Here is a 19940-nt window from a genome sequence, read left to right as displayed (position 1 = left end):
GTGTGTGTGTGTGTGTGTGTGTGTGTGTGTGTGTGTGTGTGTGTGTGTGTGTGTGTGTGTGTGTGTGTGTGTGTGTGTGTGTGAACAAAAATGAATGCATAAAATTTGAGAATTTTGTTATTAAAATAAAAAATAATTAAAAAAATTGCTTTCTAAGGTAACCAACAAAAGATAAAAGAGAATGGTTAATAAAATGCCTATAACACAGACAAGGTTAAAACTAATTTTTAAATGGAAAAATGCCAAGTATTCAGTATTCAGTTCAGGTTGCATGTCTTACATGATTAAATGCTTTATTAGTTACAGAGATGATCTATCATGATCTGCATTAAAACAGATGTTGACATTAACTTAAAAACTTGAAAAACACCAATATTTTATTACATATTTTTAAAATGTAGGCCTATTGTGAGCTATTTACTCACAGCATATTGTTGAACCAGACATGCATATACCGATTATACAACAAATTAACCTGTTGAGAGCACAGCAACATTTTATGCTTAAAAAAAAGATATAATACATAGTTGATGGTATGTTTTTATGTTAACTTGTTTACTAAAAACACATGATCCAGATTTACAATTATGATTTTGTAATTTGTGTTTTGAGGACAAACTGACAATGTCCTCAAACCTGCTAAATTATGACAGTGTTACTGAAAACAAGCATTTATGTGGTTGGACTTTTGACTCAAAACCTTAGGTTACTGACATATAGCTCTTGTGACAGCTATGTCTCCATAAAATGTCTAAAAGGTCAGTAACTCAACTAGGCCTACATAAAGTTAGCTCATACCTTTCACTCAGTTTAAAGCAGTAAAGCGATTTATTTAATATTATGCACACATTGTTCCGAATATCAAGCTGAGACTGGCTACCTATAATGGAGTTGTTTTTAGATTATAGAGTTTTTCATGAAGTGTTATGCAACTATTAAACAAAAGGACTACTGGAATTCGTAAGCAGTCAGTGCTGTTATTACATTTTATAGCTTCGGGTTTCCACAGATTTCGCCTACTGTATACCAGTGGCGGTTTATTGACAGTACATTCACGTTCAGATTGAGAGGTGGGTGGTTAATGTGTCACTGACATATGCTCTGAAAGAGTGCAGTGATTCGGACGGTCCTCTGCTATTTCCTCTGAAGTAAGACAAGGTAAGTGTTCGCGTTCACACAAATTCATTGTTTATTTGTGCAAGCGCTCAGATGTTGGGTTTGAATTTTAAGTAGACTTGTGCTAATTATAGAAAACAGAAGAACATTTGTTACATTTTTCATCTCTGTGTAAACAATTTTGTGAATCGGGAATGTTAGATGAAAAACTGCTGTCTAACGGGAGTTTTGGGTTTGGTCATGCCCATCACTTTCACTTTCAGAATGAAATTTGCCTTTTTTGCTGCAATGTTCTGTTTGCAAATGTTTGCACTGATTGTAGATCATTTATTTCTTACAACTGCACTGGACGGTGATTGGCCGAGAAGCCAACTCCTCTGATCTCACATACACTTTTTTTTACATTTTTAGCTGCACATGACATTATGTTATTAAAGCAGTACAGTTAGAAGATCTAACCCTTGACATAGTATTTCCTCAGCACAAAGTTCCTGTTTTATGCCTCACACAGCTGCTGACTGAAGACGAAACATAAATCGATATAAAGATGTCATCAAAAGACAACACTATTAGTTTTCCTGAGCTTATAAAGCTGAAACGAGATGGCAGCCGACTCAGCACGGCAGAAATAAGCACTTTTATAAAAGGAGTCACATCAGGAGCCATCCAGACGAGTCAAATAGGTAAGAACATTTTCACATAAACTCCGTTTACAGTTAAGACGCAAGCTAAGAAAGTGTTTGGGTGGAATTCTTCTAATGCAATGCCCAGGTGCTATGCTAATGGCCATATGGCAGAAGGGCATGACTGATGAAGAAACCCTGGCAATGACAAGAGAAATGATGAACTCCGGAGAGACCTTTAAATGGCCGAAGGAATGGCTTGTGGTGGACAAACACTCAACGGGTGGAGTCGGAGACAAAATCAGCCTTCCACTCGCTCCTGCTCTGGCTGCGTGCGGCTGTAAGGTACAGGAAGTGGCCTGCACTGCATTTCAACGTTCTGAAAATGTTTATGGTGTAAATTAGATTCATATTTTTGGTGGATCTACATTTCAGTTACATATTCCACTAAAAACTGTCCTGAATTTATTTTAAAATGAATCCTTCAGGTACTTTAAATATGTAGGGTTTTTTTCTAGGTGCCCATGATAAGTGGAAGAGGACTGGCACATACGGGTGGCACCTTGGACAAACTGGAGTCTATACCTGGGTTTAAAGTCAACCAATCAGTTGAACAGGTGATGTTGGATTTTATTTAAACTTCAAATGATGCTCTAACTCGTTTGGCTAGTTGTTTTATTTCTTTAAGTATTAACTGAATTGAGTTTAAGTTATAGTTATTGTGAGCTTATACTGATTCCATTCCCCAGTTCTATCCAACCTCATGAATGAGTGTGCAAATAGTGGTATTGATCCCTTAGAAATGGACTTTGGCGTGTATATGCTGAAACTGCAAATCATATGCAAGAAAACAATTTTCATCTCATACGCACACCTTGAGTTTTGTTTTTATTTGGCGTGCTATTTATATGCATTTAACAGTTCTAGCAAAAAACAGTCAAACTCTTTGCAACACAATTTAAAAAACATCATGTGTCATTACTGGGAAATTTGCATCTTTCATGATGATTTGGTTTAGTTCCTTATATTTTCATTTGAAGATACAAAGTGCTGGTTTAAAGGCTGCATACATATTTTTAAAAGGTGATGAGCAGAAGGATGTCAAGAATATAACATTTAATATTAATATAACATTTCACCAATAGCTATAAAAAATATTTTAGATTCTACAGCAGCACAAAATCATCTGTTCAGGAGAACACTCATCTAAATGAGGAACTGACTAATGCATACTGACATCAAAAAACCCTGCTAACCATGTCTTCCATGGCCTGTTTTAGTATTTATAATTAATGTTGTTATTGAATATGAGCGTCATCAAATTAATTTTCACCACTGACTGTAATCCTTATATAATGAAATCTATGTAAATGAATGCCCATGTACTGATTCATCACATCATGCTGTTTCTCCCAAACCAACGATTTATACACAATATTTCACAATATTCACATATTTCTTCTTACTGGGAAAAGTTAGTCAGAACTTTTACCATCGTACTAGTACTACAGTAGCGCAATTTTGTAATATGCAATGCAAAATGTGTATATTCATAAAATATCCAGATGCAGAGTGGCGAATAAACCAGATATTTATTTATTAACATTTATGATTTTTTTTTTTTTTTTTTTTTTAAAGAACTATATGATTGGACTGCCGAATGTAACACCATTAAAGTATATATTTTTTGTATTATATGTTTGTAGGTGAAGCAGATCCTAGAGGATGTGGGCTGTTGTATTGTGGGACAGACAGAGAGTCTAGTTCCAGCGGATCGTGTTCTCTACACCATCAGAGACGCCACATCCACTGTCGATAGTCTTCCTCTTATCATCAGTAAGATTAACCTGAAAACTTCTCATCGTAGTGTTAAGCCCACTTTTAATGATTCTTTTTTGTCCATGTTCTGCACAGGCTCCATCATCTCTAAGAAAGGAGCTGAAGGTCTGAGTAGTCTTGTGTTAGATGTGAAGTTTGGCAGAGCTGCTCTGTATAAAGATTTAAATAGCGCTCGGCGTCTTGCTCAATCACTGGTAAGAGAGCTTTAGCGTTCTACTATCACTACATTATTATCTATAATAATCATGCAACATATATTTTTGTTTTTTTTTGGGAACTGCATCCAAAATTCACTTGATTCAAAATATGCTGTTTGTGTGTTCGCAAGGTTTACGCAAAGTTCACCAAAGAATTTTTTAATGAAAGATTTTTCATATTATTTAAATATTTTCAATAATTAAAAAAACAGGGAACTGATTCTGGGAAATTAAGCCTATTAAAAGGTAATGTGTTAGTTGCAATATATTCACAAAATTCAAATTTCTATATTTCAAGTTGTAACCTAGCTTAGTTTTAAATAGACACATATTCTCGGACATTTGTTGCATATACTTTGCCTTTGTGGTGATTAAGGGATAACAAATGGTCGTTGAAATCAAAATTGCTATTAAATGCACATCATGTTTTGTACAAAAGTGACATTCTTGTTCAAAACGGTACTATTTTTGCAATCAGAATGAATAAGAAAGTATTTAATTTAGCAAATGTGTTATAATTCTGCACATTGTTTTTAACCTTAAATCAAACTCAATTCCGGATTAGAATTGGCTTTAAAAATGAGACTCAATTTAATTGTTATACAGTACTGGTGTTCATGTGCCAATAGGTCAGTGCAGGCAACAAGCTGGGTGTGAAGACAGGGGCGGTGCTCAGCCGAATGGATGCTCCCATTGGCCAGAGTGTGGGAAATGCGGTTGAGGTGTGTGAAGCCCTTGAGTGTCTTAAAGGACGAGGGTCAGATGATCTCAAGGAACTGGTCACAAATTTAGGTAAGGAGAAGGACCCACTTATGTGATGTTCTTCAAGACAAACTGGCCACAAATGTCTGCAATAAGCACGCATAAATGTTTTCACTGTGTTTAGGTGGGTATCTGTTGTGGATGTGTGGCCACTCTGGTACTCTAGAGAGCGGGAAAACTGAAATCGCGGTCAAACTGGAAAACGGAGAAGCCCTGAAAAAGTTTGAGGCGATGCTGGTCGCTCAGGGTGTGTCTGCAGATGTTGCGCATTCCCTGTGTTTAAACGAGGCCGACTACTTTGAGCACATGAAGCGTGCAGAGCATCAGACAGAGCTCGAGGTTCTAGATGATGGTAATTATGTCCCATGTTCTTGTTTGAAAATCAAATATGTTAATTATTTTACATAACACTAACAGCACAGGCATGATTATAAACAGATCGCACGGAGCAGCGCTATTAATATTCACTGTTATTCATCTACATGCAATCATCACGTCCATTATCTCAGCGGCAGCCATTGTGTGTGTATATGTGTGAACTGTTTGATTGACAGGAGCCGTTTTGGACATTGACGGTTTGGCCCTGGCTGAAGTGCTGCATAAACTGGGGGCAGGACGTACTAAATCGGGAGAGGAAATCGATCACAGTGTGGGAGCAGAGATCTTGGTTGAGATGGGACAGCAGGTACAGAAAGGTCAGCCAAAATTTATCTCAATATATGACTTGGTCAAATTGCATTGTGGGACATTTCATCCACCATAGTGTGCTATAGTTGTAAACTAAACATGTTTGTAAATGTAAATAAACATAGTTTCAAATATCTGAAACATTCAACCATACTATGAGTATTAGATAGTTTCATATCGTATTTTATAATATTAAAAACAATTCTCAGATTGTGTTGGTTCATTAATCAAACATGAAATAGGTTAAATTGCCTTGTGGTGTATATATATATATTTTAGGCAAATCTTGTTCATATTTGTCTTTATTTCACTGGCAGGTCAATCATGGATCAGGATTCATCACAATTGCCCAAATCTGAATTCTCACTATTCTAACCTGCAGAAAGCTTTGGTTATTGGCAACCACGATGAATATGAGGCAGTATCACGCATAGCAGAATTCATCCACCCAGATAATTCCAACATGTCATAACACTGCCTGTTTGTAACAAATATTTCAGTTTCATTGTACTATTGCCAAGAAACTGTTTTGTTTATATGAAGTACTACAGAGTTTTTTTAAAAAAGAAACATGACAAAGACCAGGACTGACCTTTGAGCTCTGCATCTGGAAAATCTTTAAAACATATTTTCTTACCAATAGTTGAACTATTGTTGTAGCTTTGCCTGCTCGATCCCGTCCTGTAAAGTTTCAGATTCAAACGAAACCACCTAAAGCAGTGGTTCCCAACCAGTGTGCCGCGGCACTAAGGGGTGCCGTGAGATCTTTTGAGGGTGCCGCCAAAATTTCAACAAAATTTTTTTATTAAGGCAGAATCAGTGTAAACAGTATTCTCATATCATCTAGGACTAGGTATAAGGTGTTGTTGCATGCAAACTCTCGAAATGAAACAAATAAATAAATAAATAATAATAAAAAAGCTACGGAGATTTTAAATATCTATTTCCTTATAAGGGTGCCGGGAACTTTTGAAAGGCTTTCCAAGGGTGCCTCAAACAAGAAAAGGTTGGGAACCACTGACCTAAAGCATAGATGATCAAGACCTTCAGCTTTAAATTTAAATTGCAACCAGGTGTGTTGGAGCAGGATTGAGCATGCTAGAATAGCAGATGAAATGCTGCCACCACTCACTCGCAGAGGAACTGCAGCGTTACCACAAACCTCTGAAATCTCCAGGATCTCAGATAACAAATTCCTCTTGTATAAAAAGCATGCAAGTGATGCCTTTTTATATTCAGATTTGTCAGAAGGTAAATATAATCTGATTCCACAAAGCTGATTTCTCAAAATTCCTTTAAAGCACAATACTGGTGCTTCATTTATATTTCCCTGTAAAGTGTATTTAATCAAACCAATTAATTAGTGTGATTATGGTTGAAGAAGACATGATCTTTGGTGCCACTTAGTGGTATAAATCATGTCCAACATGGCAGCGATGGTGAACCTCTAATGTAATTTACATATTTTCTACATCCTTAAAGTAAAAGCTGGTTTTGGATATCTGGAGACATATCTAGTTGACAATTAATCTCAAATTTAAAAGCAGTTTTCTTTGCGTCAGTAGCCAACATTTTCATTCATATGATTTTTTTTCTTTTTTGGTAAAACAAAATCCATAAATGATGTTTTGTTACATTATCATAATGCAAAAACAAATGTTCATGTTCTTAATGTAACAAAAAAATTGTATTCCTTTTGACTTGGCTGTGAAATACAACCTGGATGTTTCTTTGAGAGATTCATCATATTTATGACAGTCTTGCTAAAGTTTAAATGTGAACTACGAATCAATCAAGAATCTGTTACTTACATCAGTCATCATTGCCTTGTTTTTTGCCGCCATCAAAAATAAAAATAAATATTTAGATCAAAATTCTTTCCAATTCTTTTTTATTTCAACACACGTAAAAAAAAGGATATGCATTCAGTCTATTTCTTTCAATATTAAAAAAGCAAATAATATTGCTGCTTTTTGATGCCTGTAGATGTCCTAGGGTGAGTCTTCAAAAGGGAGACAGGGAATTTCATCTAAACGTGGATTTTTTCAGTCCTGATTCGAGAGGCATTAGTGCGCCACAGAATTAAGCGGTTCTGCTCTTATGTTTCCGAGATCCAGCGCTGAATCCGTTTCTTCATCGATTTCACCGATTACAGCCCTTAAATGCATAAAAACACAAGCCTTTAAAATCCAACAAAGCCTGCAGCTGCTTTAAACAATGTAAAGAAGCAGGACAAATACATACACATTATCGCCTCTGACAATATACAGTCCCAGAACCACCTGCTCTACGCCCTGAGAAGAACTGAACACCCGCTCGTGGCTTTCATCCAGGATCAGATTGATCGTCTGATCGAAGCCCTTTAGCGTCCCCTAAATACAATACAAAGTCATAAGCAGGCTCCTTTATTAATGCACTGTTACTTAAGAAGAGCAGAAAGACTCACCACAATCATTCTGCCATCTGAAGTGATGATGGCAACCGTCCCTTCAATGATGTTGATTAAGGAAAAAAAATAAATCTGGCTCATAAAGACGCGGTTGAGAAAAAAAAAAATGGACTGGGTCCTGTGGTGTGACCATACAAATATCGTGAGAAAAATATATGTTAATTTTTAACGTTAAACATAACATGAGAGAGGTTTTACTTCATTGTTATTTATTTATATATATATATATATATATATATATATATATATATATATATATATATATATATTGATACATTGATCAACTACACAATCACATTCAATTAACTATATGAATGTACGTGTATGTTACACAAAAAAATTTTAAATATGCATCTTACTACACTACAGACGCATGTTCGATATTATCAATGTATAAATAGTACTACACTAACAAGTTTAGTTTAAATAAAAATTCAGGGTCATATGTTTAGATGCATGCATTTATAAACATCGCACGCACAACGTGTCATGTATGGTTACTGTATATGTGTAGTATATATACTGTTTGATACATTAAGTTAAAGCACGTATGCATGCATGCATACTAAAGCGCGATGACTTCCATCATGCTCACCATAACACGCTAAATCACTTGATAGCGCGCCACAAATCGCGCTCATTCAAACACATCACCTCTTTCGAGGAAACAACACAACGCCACCAAGCATCGACCTACAACATCACCATCGTGAAACGCATCAAAGGATACGGTTAATGTAGCTCTCAAGAGCGGTAGACATCTCTGCTGGAGCGTGTTTAAATCCACCGGTTCTCGAGCACAACTACAACGAAACACACTGTTCAGCTGCGATCTGAACCGGAAATGAGAACGCCGAGACTCGTGCAGTCGACGACCTATCGCGGCAGTACTAGTCGAGTAGGAGCAATCGAACCTGCGGTAATATAACTCATATTTACCCAGAAGATGGCGCGCTCTATAGGTTTCTAAGAAGGAGGTCTATATAACACGGTTTGTAACCAGCAACCTTTGAGATTAGAATCAGTTCTTGTTGAAAAGATAAATTGTTTCAAGGTCACAGTGTGATGGTGACGATGAAACTTACACAAAAGTATTGTGGTAGTAACATGAGAGAGTATTTATAGACTATAATGTTGATGCTAGTTATGGTATTTTCAATAGGTATGGCAATTCTTGGTACCTTTAAGAAGCTTAACAAACAATAATTACCTAAACAATCCATTGCACAATCATAGCCAAAGAAAATAAACCAGATGATCATTTTTCACATTCTGAACTCTCTCCAAACCCCTTATTACAATACAAAACACTAGGCACAGGCTGCTGTGAAGCACAACACAAGTGATTGTTAAAGTTAATCATTTATGTTGTCATGAGGAAGTGAACTTTAAGCCTGAGATGCATTATAAGAATCTCCAGGAAACCATTATGGCAACTAAAGCTATATGAAGCGCACATACTTGAACCAGGGAGGAAAAATGGATGTATAAAATAAAATAGTACGCTAAAATAAACTTTTAGACTTTTATATACCAAACTGGACAAATAACAAGGGAAACTGGTTCAACAGTACAGGTAATTTTCTAAAAGTGGTATTTAAACAATGGAAACTTCTTTAATTAGTTTTTCATTTGTTCTCATCAAGTAATCTGATCTTCCTGTAACATTTCTCTGTTTTCTGTTTCCATGCAGCCTGTTTTAGATTTACACTGTAACAGTTTGTTAAAGGCAACATGAAAGCAGACGACAAACTTCAGATCTTGAAATTCTTTCTAATGCTCGTCAACTCCTTCTTTGTGGTAAGAAGAAATAACCCTAGATCTCTACGTTACTGGTGTGGATTTTAGAGACATTTCTTGCTTATCACTTACAAGGAAAGAACTTCCTGGACTGTAGTCAAATATATTAATCACACGGCGGACATTGACATGCAGCCTGTAATATGATTAAGCTTGTTTTCTGCCAGCGCTGTGCGAAGGCAGATTTCTGCACCCATCAAATACAACGTCTTAATGCAAGGCTACATGTATAAACAAGTAACAATTTGCATCATCTCGACAGATTCTTGGCATCAGCATTTTTGCGTGTTCGGCTTGGATTTTATTTGATAAGGACAGCTTTGTAAGTGTTTTAAGCTCTGGTAAGTTTTCCTGTCTGTCATAGCCTATCATTTTTCAAAGCAGCAGAATACACAATGCATGTTACTGCAGTTTGCCTCAGACTACCTGTAATGTATTAGGACTATTAAAAAGTGTACTACTAAGTTTTAGTGTCCTTCAATATGATTTTGGTGTGTTAATGAAGCAAAACATGTGGTCTCTCAGGACAAGAAGTGAAGGTGGTGGCTGGGGGGCTCTTTTTCATCGGCCTTGTCGTGGTTGTTGTGTCCTTGCTGGGTTGTGCTGGTGCCTATTTTGAGAGCCGATGTTTCATCATATTTGTAAGCATTATTTATGTAGTGCACAAAAACACTAATAATGCAGTAAAAGCATGCTGAGGACACTTCCTCTTCTGTGTTTTTTCAGTATCTGTGCTTCTTGATCGTCATCATACTGGGCCAGCTTTTCGTCACCTTTGTGCTATTAATACAAAGAGACAAGGCAAGTCTTTACATACATTATTAATACCTTAAGGAAAAGCGCAGCTGGCTTCAGCTACACACGAGATCCCAATGATAAAGTGATTTACTAACACGTGTTTTGAATGTTGCCAGATCGAGCAGTTTTTGAGGGATAACGTGGACGAGATCATTAGGGAGTATGGAGGAAATGAAACCCAAACGTCTTGGAAACTTCTAGACAGTGTGCAGTCTTCTGTACGTGGCTGATTTACATCTGAACTCAAGATGAGTGTATGTTGATTGCAGCTATGGGAAGGTGTGTTTTGATATGTGTATGTTCTTGCTGTAGGCAAAGTGCTGTGGTAGGCTGACCCCAAATGAATGGAGGAATAATACAGTTATTCAGTCCTGGGGGCTTACTGACGTCTACCCTTGCTCTTGTTTTAACGGCACCTGTCCTGTAATTCTGTCTGGAACACACAGCTTTGGAAGCGGATCAGACATCTATGAAACGGTAACGTCATTACAACCCTTTTACTTACACTCCTCGTTTTAATTTGCACATTAAAGCAGTTTTTTTTTTGGTGACAGGGCTGTGAGAAGGAACTAGTGGACTGGCTCGACATGAATATAATCATAATATTTGGAATGGATGTTGGGCTTCTTTTGATTCAGGTAAGGAGAGACCCCGCACGGTATGTAACCAATTAAAAAAATATTCTGGGTCAATTAAAAGCATCTTAGATTTAGCTACAATAATAAAATAAAGTATAAATAAAAACAGTTGTAAGGATACATTTTTTGGAAAGCTGAATAAACAACCTTTCCATTGGTGTATGGATGTATGAATCTGTTGTTCATTTGTCATTAATCACTTCATGTCGTTCCAAACCCGTAAAAACGTCTTTTTCAGAATACAGTTTAGGTATATTAGGTATATTATGAAGCTACAAGAATATTTTTTTGTATGGAAAGAAAAAAATTTACAACAGCAACAGATTTGGTGCCGTAACGTCACCGTTGTGGCATTTTAGCACTATTTGTAGTAATAGCCAAAAATACATTGCATGGGTCAAAACTTTGCGTGTTAAGAAAAGATCATGTTCCAGCAAGATATTCTGTAATTTTCCTACGCTGTCATAACAAACCGTACATCAATGGATAGCTAATTTTTTTCAGCTTTCATGCAATTCAAGTTAAGCATGTTTGATTTAGACAGCCAAAAAGTAATTGTTGGATATTGTTTCCCTAGCAAGCGTATAATTCAGTTCACTGTAGTGATTGAGCTTGCTTTGTTTTGTCTTGCAGATTCTGCAGTTTATCTTTGCTGTCCAAACCTTCAAATGCATTGGCCGTAAGACGAGGGAACTGCATCCCAATAATCTACTGAACGCCATGGAGGAGAATCCTGCAGCGAAGCCTGAACACCAGCAGTACAGTACGGAAGATCAGCAGTTTGACCCTCAAATGGACAATGGCTACTCTCATCACGGTGGATATGCCGATGGGAAATATGACCAGTATAACAATGCTGAATTTTACGAACCGGATAACAGTCAGCAGTACAGTAGCCATCATAATTTGCAATACCAGCAGAGCTACAATGGCAGTTATGGTCAGGGATACATGCAGCACCAGAGTTACAATCCTGATGATTACTGAATGCCGAATTTCTTTTCTCATGTAACGTGATCAGATTGGGACGGGCTAATTTGCCGTTTTAAAAATAGCATTCTGTATAAAGAGCAGGCTGTGGTCTGTGCCTGACCGAAGACACTTAAAACCTTCTCGTAAGGCCATTGTTTTGTTTCACTAAGTTCAGGTTAGTGCCAGTTCCCAGGAGTATCATTTGTCAGTTTAAAAGACAACCAGCATCTTTTTCTCGAACAATTCATTCCAGACCACTAAGGGCAAAGGCTTTTAAAGAAAATATTTCAGTAGAAGTCACAGCTCAAGGTTTGATGACAGACAGTTATATTTTATTTTAAGTTTCCATTTTATCGTAATGCCCCTTGACAAGTTTACAGGTATTTTAGAACTGTAGTAATGTAACCACATAAAAATACTGACCTGTAATCGTAACCAATATGAGAAAATCTACACAATTTAACTGGCAACAATATTATTACAAACACTGTTATATAGTAAAAACTTTGTTTTTAAATAAAGAACAAAAATCTACAGGATTAACCATACCATTAAAAAATAAACATTTCATATACAAACACTATTTTTATATTATTTTGATTATTACTAATCAGAACACAAAACACACAAACTGTATTTAAGATGGTCGTAATCCATTAGTCATCCTTTGCTTTTCGTGCCACGGAGATTCCTTGCTCTCAGTTGTCATATTTGGATGATTCGAGAGGTTGTTTTGTAAATCGCTGCACACTCAGACCTGCTTTATGAGTCAAGAGTTGATGTTAATGACACTGGGGGCCGTTTAGTGTGTGAATGTATCTGTGTGTGTGTGTCGGAAGCTGAGTCGGCGAGTCAAGAGTGGGCTTTGACTGAAGTTTGATGGACGACACTCTCAATAGGCCATAAAGAGCGGCGTGTCTGTCTGTATGAGAGGGCCCTTTGTTACGGCCGCTTTGCGGTTGATGATAGCCAGGCTGACATTACCGACCTCATGCGGTTATGAGTTGGCAGTCATGCTTTACGACAACAGTTGACAGCGCATGCATTGATGGAGACAATGAGAAAGTTACATGGAGAGGAGCTTGAGATTTCCACTACCAGTACCTGGTTCTGCTCTGGACAGAGTGATGCACAATGAGTCAGTGGGGATTTTTAGGACTGTCTGCGCTGGGACAGTGACACAAAACCTATTCAAAAATAGCATAGAAAGCTGTATTTTCAAAGAGTAGTTTACCTAAAAATGAAAATGATGTCATTTACTCACTTTTCTGCGGAACGCTAAATAAGAGGTTTCGAAGAAAGTTTATGTCGCTCTTTTAATACTGTGACAATGCTTGCCAAGCTCCAAAAATAACAAAAAAGTCTTACTTTTTTTTTTTTTTTTTTTATGTAGTACATATGACTGGATATGATGGACATATTGTTCTAAAGCCAAATGGCAGCTTTGTACAAAACAGAACAAAATGTAGCTCAACATTGAAATTTCTCTCAAATCTCATTTGTTCTGCTCTTATATTGCGAAAATGGCCCGTCAAGCTCCAAATATTAATCAATTTTTGCAGTCCATACAAAGCCAGAGGTCAGCTTTGTGCAGAACACATAGAAATGGAAGTTTATATTTACTCAAAATACGATTTAAAAAAAAAATTTAATTGGCAAAAGTATTTGAACCCTTAAGACAAATACTGCATTACTCACATAATCTCAAACCAAATGCAAAAATAGCTAATCTAATTTCTATGTACTGGTACAGTTCACACTTTGTAGTTTATCGCATTTTATATAAACATAACCCATTTTTAAAAACTGTACATAATGTATTACTTTAAAGTTTGAAACCAATTTGAAACCAATTTTGAAAATGTCCTGCTTGAAAAGCGCATTTTAATATTTTAAGATAACTTGGCTTTATATTTTCTTATATTGAAAATCAAACAGTAAGTGCAGCCTAAGCAATCAAACACTTTGTTGTACGGAAAGAAGCAGCATAAACATTAACTGATCTGTCTAATCTGAACAGTGAAAAATCAATTCTAATCTACTCAGTTGGTCTTAATCTCAAAACAATGTTATTGAGTTACTGCGGGCAGGAAAACAGACACCGGAATGATCAAGAGATGCTATAGCAAGTAAGATTGAATTATGGGGCATGAGTCATGTTGATGTTACATCTTTACCATGCAAGCTCTTTTCTCATGCTCTCTGGGTTTCCCCATGTTGTCACGAAAACAATCAGCTCTTGTTGCGCCGCTGGAGTGTGCGAGTTAATAAAACGCAGTCGGACCGATGACCTGGACTGCAGACCCTCTCAATAGGGACTGAGACATTCGGCTTTTCCAGCCAGAGTGTGTCTGAGTGAGAAAGACTTTAAAGTTTGAATGTGTTAGAGTTTATGAAACGACGGACATCAGATACCGGATCTTCTGAGGATCCCATCAGGTTCAGTATTGGTTAATAAATGAGTATTAAACACCAAAAATCTTGGCACTGTTGTCCACGCTGTAAATCAAACGTGCTTCTAGACAAGCCTGTGCTCTGTTCCAATGATGTTTTCTGGTGCAAAATAAACCACCGTCCTCATGCAACGGGGCTCTGGCACAAAAAAGCCATTTATCCTCCTCGCAGAGGCCTGCAGGACTAGCAGTGTTCCTCAAAGCCTTCGAGCTGCCGCGGGCATCGCAGCAGACCAACCAATGTGCTCATCAAAGAGCCACGCTTCCTGCCGGATGAAATTCTTCCATAGTTTTTAGGATGGCATCCCGTAATAATAGGCTCTCATTGATTGGTTAAGCTCCACACAAGTTGTGATTCGTCTTTTCTGCTTTTCTTGTGATGAGCAGGTAAGGCTTGATGAGTAAGTCTAGAAACATCTCATGCATCCCTCCCGGAACAGCCAAAATATTCCCTTTATTGTCCGCTTCATATAACCGGAGATCCACCAAAAAATACTGCCATTTCCAATGAGCTTTCTCATGCATTTTTAATTTAAACCTCTGTGTCTGCACACCCTAAAGAATCCACCCACGCCCTGAAAGGACACCACATGTCGATGGAAAAAAAGGTTTTGTTAGGTCTTGTTTACTAAGTGGTAAACAGACAAAGACTTGTTGCAGCTATCAGACTGCTACCTGTCCTGTTGGCTGGTAGAGCTGGAATCAGGGTCCCCTCGCGCAGCTCCGTCGTGGGGCCCGGTTCTGCTTTCTTCAGCTCCGTCGTGGGCCTCATTCAAGCTGACTTCATGCATTCTTTGCGCACAACAGTGGCTTTTTCTAAATACCTGGGAATAGGTATAGATTGAGATCATTTTGATGGATGACAAGTCCTTTCTATCATAATTGACCTCACTCCATTGAGACATGCAAAATATGGGTGTTCTCAAAGCAGAGCGCTGTCAATGCAAAAATGTGAAAAATTTGTTGAGCGCCTTCAGGGCTTCCTTACAATTTTGACGCAAGCTTCTGCTGCTGGTAAACATGGCTATACTTTGTAAGGGTATATCAGGGTGTTAACTTACCATCTTGACAGTAAGGACCAGAAGCGCCATGCTAGGGATGATGAGCAGCGCCAGGAGCCCATGAATAGCTCCGCTCATACCGTTCTGCTGTCGGCTTTTACCTGCCAGAACAACAACAAAAAAAGCACATTCCCTTCTTAGCTCTTACTTGTACAGTACACTATATAGCATGAAGTATGTGGACACCTGAATGAATAATCTCAAAAGCACTGGCATTAATGAAGTGTTTAATCTTCCCAACGGCTTCCATTTTTCTTGGACGGCATTCAAAGCATCATAGATTCATTGTTAGTCTCCTCAATGTTGCTAATGAAACAAAAAGTCTTTGATACAACAGAAACACAAAATAGTTAGAATTACGATAATTTAGGTTATAATGAGGATAATATCTTTTAATTGAGAATATTAGCCTATGTGAAAAAAATGACAGCAAGATATAGACAAATTTGTTTTTAGAAAAAAATTATTTTCAAAATAATCCAACCATAGTTAATTATATACTATATAGTTTCATGCTAATCAGAATTGCCATTGTGAATACGGTCTATCTGTCTTTAAAGCACAACGCATTAAAACACGCACAACGAATAAATAAAGCATAAATAATTCATAATACTCCATTGCAATTATGTAGCCTTTATAATGTTATTATTTCATGAGCTCAGGTTCTCACAACAAGCAAGGTTTTTACATATTCTGTTAAATGTTGAGAAAGGATCAAATTCATATTAAAATGTCGAATATTGAAGCACAATGTAATATTCGCTAAATGTAGAGGATGTTAAAATAACTTTTTTTAGAATTATATATTTATAATTCTTTCAGACTAAAGCAAAAAGTGAGACTTTGTGAAGGCTGTCAAGTTCTCATGCTGGACCTCCCACTAAGGGATTCATACAATTCACTAGAATGTTATTGCTTGCTCGGATAGTCCTACACTCCTGTTTTACAAACATATTTACAAATGTCCCTGCTATAGTGTGTGTTTTGCACACTTGTGGTCCGGTTTTAAGAAACTGCTGTGCAGCCCAGATAGAATCATCCTCCTTGGAACTCCTCTGTTCTTTGCCTTATCATCTTAACATCCTTTCCGCAGAACTCATTTTTTTTCATACAAAAAAAAAAGATCCCATCTAATTCTGCTCATGCATCATATACATGAGGGGAAAAAAATGCACATTCACCTGGAGTGAAAGCAGGAGCTGGGGGGGTCTTGCAAGGAGGAGGTGTGCAGTTATTAAAATCGCCAAGCTTGGATCCAGCCGCTGTAAGAACCTCTTTAACGTGATTGAAGTAACGTCTTGTCGGCCACTTTCCCCTTCTGTAATGGCACTCGAATGTTTGCATTGCCACCTCCTAAAGAAGACAAACAAACCAGAATGAACCGAAAGCCACGACAACGTTTCAAAGAATGCGAATGCAAACGAAAGGGAATTACCAGCTTCTCTTCGTCCAGAGTAATACGAAAACCCTCCAGCATTGTTATAAATATAGTGATGTTTGCTTTATTGGTGGACAGGTTGCCAAACTTGAGGGCCAGTGTTTTTAAACTACTTTCGACGTGATACAGGTTCACATTTGGCCAGCAAGCTCCACCCTTAGAAGTTAAAAAAAGACAAATATTTATAGGCATCACTTCTGGAACATAATCTTTCATTTTGATAATGGGCTTAAAATGGATTGGACACTTAAGCCACACTTATAAATGTATTCATGCAACTGTATGATATCTATGTCAGGTGGAATTTATTTTAAAGAAGCTATGAGCATTTTTAATTCAATGCATTTCAACATATGCTTGTTAGGGTTTAATATAGATTTAGGTTAGGTTTAGAATGAGGAAAGATATCAAGGCTGCTAAGAAAACTAACTTCACCAGCTGATTAAAAGTTGATTCAGTGATCAGTTTTGGCATCTTTTGTCTGCCACGTGGTTTGATATTTTGATAACTAATATAAATAAAATACATTCATAAAGGGTGGCTCAGAGTCTGCAAATATGATTTTGGGCCACTGTAAATGTATCCAAATGAACAATAGACCAAACTAAGTCAACCATATCATCAAATATTTGCATTTATCACACTTACCACATCCTTGGTGATGAAGTAGATAGGTATTCTGTAGTCACTGGGAATGTTTTCACTCTGATGGGTTGAAATGGTGAAACAGTGAAACAAGAATTGGTTGGTTGTAACTTGTACACCAGAAAAAATACAATCCAGCAAAAGTTGGAAATGTTATTGATTTCCCTGCTGGGGAAAATGGCTAAAACGTGATGGTTTGTTGGTCTTAGCTGCTCTTCCAGCCTAGCCAAGCTAGTCTGTCAAAAGGTTTCCCTGCATGGTCTTTAGCTAGTCCTGACCAGATGAATCACACAGCTTTCAGACCAGTTTGAGAGCGATAAACCATCGCAAGCTGGGCTTAACTTTTTCTCCGCAAAGCGATAACGCAGAAAGCAATGAATAAAATTCAATTTCGCAAATCTTACCAGTGTTTCCAACGTGGCGACATCATCTGTTAAAGGGCTTCCAAAAACACCTGAGCAGGTCACAAGCCCAGAAAAGAGCAACACTAATACACAAATGCTTTCTCCGATCTACAACGAAAAAGTCTCAATGCAGTTAGACAGTACATAACACCTATCGGGATACATCCTAATCGTTTTACCAGACCGCCACTATAAATAATAAAAAGTGATCAACGATTGCATAATTTGCGTAAGAAAGTCAACGCTCATTCGTTTACGCAGTGGGTGTGCGTGCGTGCGCGTCTCCAAAAGTGCGTGTACTCACCTTAACCTCCCTCATGTGGAACATGGGAATATTAAAAACAAATCTGCAGTGTCTCCTTACTTTCTACGCTTTGCCTGACAACGGAATGCAGGCATGTTTCCGCCTGTACACCTGACTGAAGATAATCACAGGACGGGCTCGGGATCAGTGGTTTTGGCGTGTCTTTCTCCTCTGGTCCCGATGGAGAGCATGGCGTGCTCAGTGCGCAATTTCACCCTGAAGCGCTTCTGTGAATTGAATGGGGGCGGATGGACTTGTCCTCTGTGTTTAAGAGGTAGGGCTCTTTGACTCACTTATAATGTGTAAAATAGAGAAAACTATTCAAGGGAACACGGGTGACTCATCCAGACCTCAATCACAAGGGACACATGGCAGTTTCGTATGAAAAAAGAAAAGAAAAAGTTAAACCAGCCCGAGACTGTTTGCTGGTCGTGGCTGGTGGCCTCCTCGTGATAAAGACAACCAGAAAAAAAATTCAATGAAAAGTACCCTAAATCGGCTGAAAAATGGGCAAAATCTGAAAACCCCTCTAAAACCAGTTTGAAAAATGATCCAAACAGTCTAAAAATGGTTAAGATCCTCTGAAACCAGACCAGATTGGCCAACTGTAAAAAGAATCCAACACGCCTCTAAAAGCAGACCGACAAGCTGAAAAGTACCCAAAACCCCTGACCGAAAGCAGCTTGAGGTTTATTCATAATATACAGTATCTGACTAAACTTATAATAACCTGATTAAACACAAACTATGGTTTGCTGGTTTCACAGACATTTTCTGATTAATACTATAGTAATGCACTTGAATTAATTGGTAACACTTTACAATAAAGTGTATTAGTTAACATGATCTAAGAATGAACAATACTTCTACAGCATTTATTGATCTCAGTTAATGTTAATTTCAGCATTTACTAATGCATTATTTAAATCACAAGTTGTTTGTTAACATTAGTGCACTGTGTGACTATACTAACATTATAGTATGTACTATAAATTACTATATGGGTGATAACTTGGTTTTAAAGTGGTTTTGGACACATTTCAGAAGGGCCATACTAGCTAAAACCAGTTTAAGGGTTTTTTTTCTGTCTACTAAGTTTATAACAGTCACAAGTAATTACAAGATGATTTTGGCAAAATAACTGGCGAGAGTTACATGTAATTCATCATTAATACCAAATAATTACCAGTATTTATACAAATTACCATTAAACTAGCACAAAATACACTGTAATGTGAAGTCCAACAATTAATACTTCGTAATCTATCAGACACTCGTGTTTGTTTGTTTTTTATCATATGTATGTATATGCATGCATGAGGTATATATACACATATATACACACACACACATATATGTATACAGACATATATGTATATATATACATATACATATACATATACAAAAAAAAAAAAAAATATATATATATATATATATATATATATATATATATAAAAAATTATATATATAGTTTAATATAATTTATATTGGTCATAAAAAGTGTTCATGTCAACATTAGGTTTTATAAAAATAAAATCTCAGCTTTAATGCTAACACTCGTAGTTAAACTGTATCAAACCCAACTACAAATACTTTAGCATCTTTCATCTTAAAGCATTTGGCTTCACAATATGATATAACCCGTTTTTAGTGCCGCATAATTAAAATCCCACCTAGCTTGTAAAATTTGACTCAGTTAGCAGTCATGTTTCAACATAAACCCAAGTGTGCAGTCACGATGAACGAGCACT

The 19940-nt window shown here is 37.1% G+C and overlaps 4 protein-coding genes across 5 annotated transcripts; 2 read left to right on the top strand and 2 right to left on the bottom strand.

The window, feature by feature from the left end:
- Positions 1 to 1038: 1038 nt before the first annotated feature.
- Positions 1039 to 5766, top strand: LOC122343333 (thymidine phosphorylase). Of its 2 annotated transcripts, XM_043237748.1 has the most exons (10): positions 1039 to 1158; positions 1628 to 1799; positions 1888 to 2084; positions 2258 to 2356; positions 3446 to 3575; positions 3654 to 3772; positions 4405 to 4567; positions 4662 to 4889; positions 5092 to 5232; positions 5542 to 5766. In XM_043237748.1, the coding sequence occupies exons 2-10, from the start codon at positions 1664 to 1666 to the stop codon at positions 5694 to 5696; spliced, it is 1368 nt and encodes a 455-aa protein (XP_043093683.1). In that variant the 5' UTR covers positions 1039 to 1158; positions 1628 to 1663; the 3' UTR covers positions 5697 to 5766. The 2 variants fall into 2 exon arrangements, with proteins under 2 accessions (XP_043093683.1, XP_043093684.1); XM_043237749.1 differs by lacking the exon at positions 1039 to 1158 and having other exon boundaries at positions 1240 to 1799.
- Positions 5767 to 7098: 1332 nt separating this feature from the next.
- On the bottom strand, positions 7099 to 8558 carry lsm8 (LSM8 homolog, U6 small nuclear RNA associated). The gene is made up of 4 exons (XM_043237763.1): positions 8404 to 8558; positions 7671 to 7711; positions 7469 to 7596; positions 7099 to 7381 (listed from the first exon to the last, which is right to left on the bottom strand). Exons 1-4 carry the CDS (start codon positions 8432 to 8434, stop codon positions 7291 to 7293), a joined length of 291 nt encoding a protein of 96 aa, XP_043093698.1. The 5' UTR covers positions 8435 to 8558; the 3' UTR covers positions 7099 to 7290.
- Positions 8559 to 9076: 518 nt separating this feature from the next.
- si:ch73-139j3.4 (CD82 antigen) lies at positions 9077 to 12464 on the top strand. The gene is made up of 9 exons (XM_043237754.1): positions 9077 to 9249; positions 9367 to 9473; positions 9736 to 9814; positions 9999 to 10114; positions 10200 to 10274; positions 10388 to 10489; positions 10584 to 10748; positions 10826 to 10909; positions 11543 to 12464. Exons 2-9 carry the CDS (start codon positions 9408 to 9410, stop codon positions 11894 to 11896), a joined length of 1041 nt encoding a protein of 346 aa, XP_043093689.1. The 5' UTR covers positions 9077 to 9249; positions 9367 to 9407; the 3' UTR covers positions 11897 to 12464.
- Positions 12465 to 12598: 134 nt separating this feature from the next.
- Positions 12599 to 18440, bottom strand: kitlgb (kit ligand b). The gene is made up of 8 exons (XM_043237757.1): positions 18190 to 18440; positions 17886 to 17993; positions 17485 to 17541; positions 16834 to 16992; positions 16580 to 16751; positions 15396 to 15496; positions 15010 to 15158; positions 12599 to 14909 (listed from the first exon to the last, which is right to left on the bottom strand). The coding sequence occupies exons 1-8, from the start codon at positions 18211 to 18213 to the stop codon at positions 14867 to 14869; spliced, it is 813 nt and encodes a 270-aa protein (XP_043093692.1). The 5' UTR covers positions 18214 to 18440; the 3' UTR covers positions 12599 to 14866.
- Between the last annotated feature and the right edge of the window lie 1500 nt (positions 18441 to 19940).

The sequence above is a fragment of the Puntigrus tetrazona genome, chromosome 4 (assembly GCF_018831695.1).
Source record: "Puntigrus tetrazona isolate hp1 chromosome 4, ASM1883169v1, whole genome shotgun sequence".
Classification (NCBI taxonomy): Eukaryota; Metazoa; Chordata; class Actinopteri; order Cypriniformes; family Cyprinidae; genus Puntigrus; species Puntigrus tetrazona.
This window is presented reverse-complemented; position numbering and strand designations above follow the sequence as displayed.

Excerpts from the sequence above, each read along its gene's own strand:
- LOC122343333 (XM_043237748.1), top strand. The coding sequence starts at position 1,664 with ATGTCATCAAAAGACAACACTATTAGTTTTCCTGAGCTTATAAAGCTG. Across the intron at positions 2,085-2,257 it reads TGGCTGCGTGCGGCTGTAAG|GTGCCCATGATAAGTGGAAG; the intron begins GTACAGGAAGTG and ends GTTTTTTTCTAG. Across the intron at positions 5,233-5,541 it reads GGGACAGCAGGTACAGAAAG|GTCAATCATGGATCAGGATT; the intron begins GTCAGCCAAAAT and ends TTTCACTGGCAG.
- lsm8 (XM_043237763.1), bottom strand. The coding sequence starts at position 8,434 with ATGTCTACCGCTCTTGAGAGCTACATTAACC. Across the intron at positions 7,712-8,403 it reads TCTTGAGAGCTACATTAACC|GGACGGTTGCCATCATCACT; the intron begins GTATCCTTTGAT and ends ACATCATTGAAG. Across the intron at positions 7,382-7,468 it reads ATTGTCAGAGGCGATAATGT|GGCTGTAATCGGTGAAATCG; the intron begins GTATGTATTTGT and ends TATGCATTTAAG.
- si:ch73-139j3.4 (XM_043237754.1), top strand. The coding sequence starts at position 9,408 with ATGAAAGCAGACGACAAACTTCAGATCTTGAAATTCTTTCTAATGCTC. Across the intron at positions 9,474-9,735 it reads TCGTCAACTCCTTCTTTGTG|ATTCTTGGCATCAGCATTTT; the intron begins GTAAGAAGAAAT and ends TCATCTCGACAG. Across the intron at positions 10,910-11,542 it reads TTGGGCTTCTTTTGATTCAG|ATTCTGCAGTTTATCTTTGC; the intron begins GTAAGGAGAGAC and ends TTTGTCTTGCAG.
- kitlgb (XM_043237757.1), bottom strand. The coding sequence starts at position 18,213 with ATGTTCCACATGAGGGAGGTTAAG. Across the intron at positions 17,542-17,885 it reads TCGCCACGTTGGAAACACTG|AGTGAAAACATTCCCAGTGA; the intron begins GTAAGATTTGCG and ends TCAACCCATCAG. Across the intron at positions 14,910-15,009 it reads TCTACCAGCCAACAGGACAG|GGCGTGGGTGGATTCTTTAG; the intron begins GTAGCAGTCTGA and ends GTGTCCTTTCAG.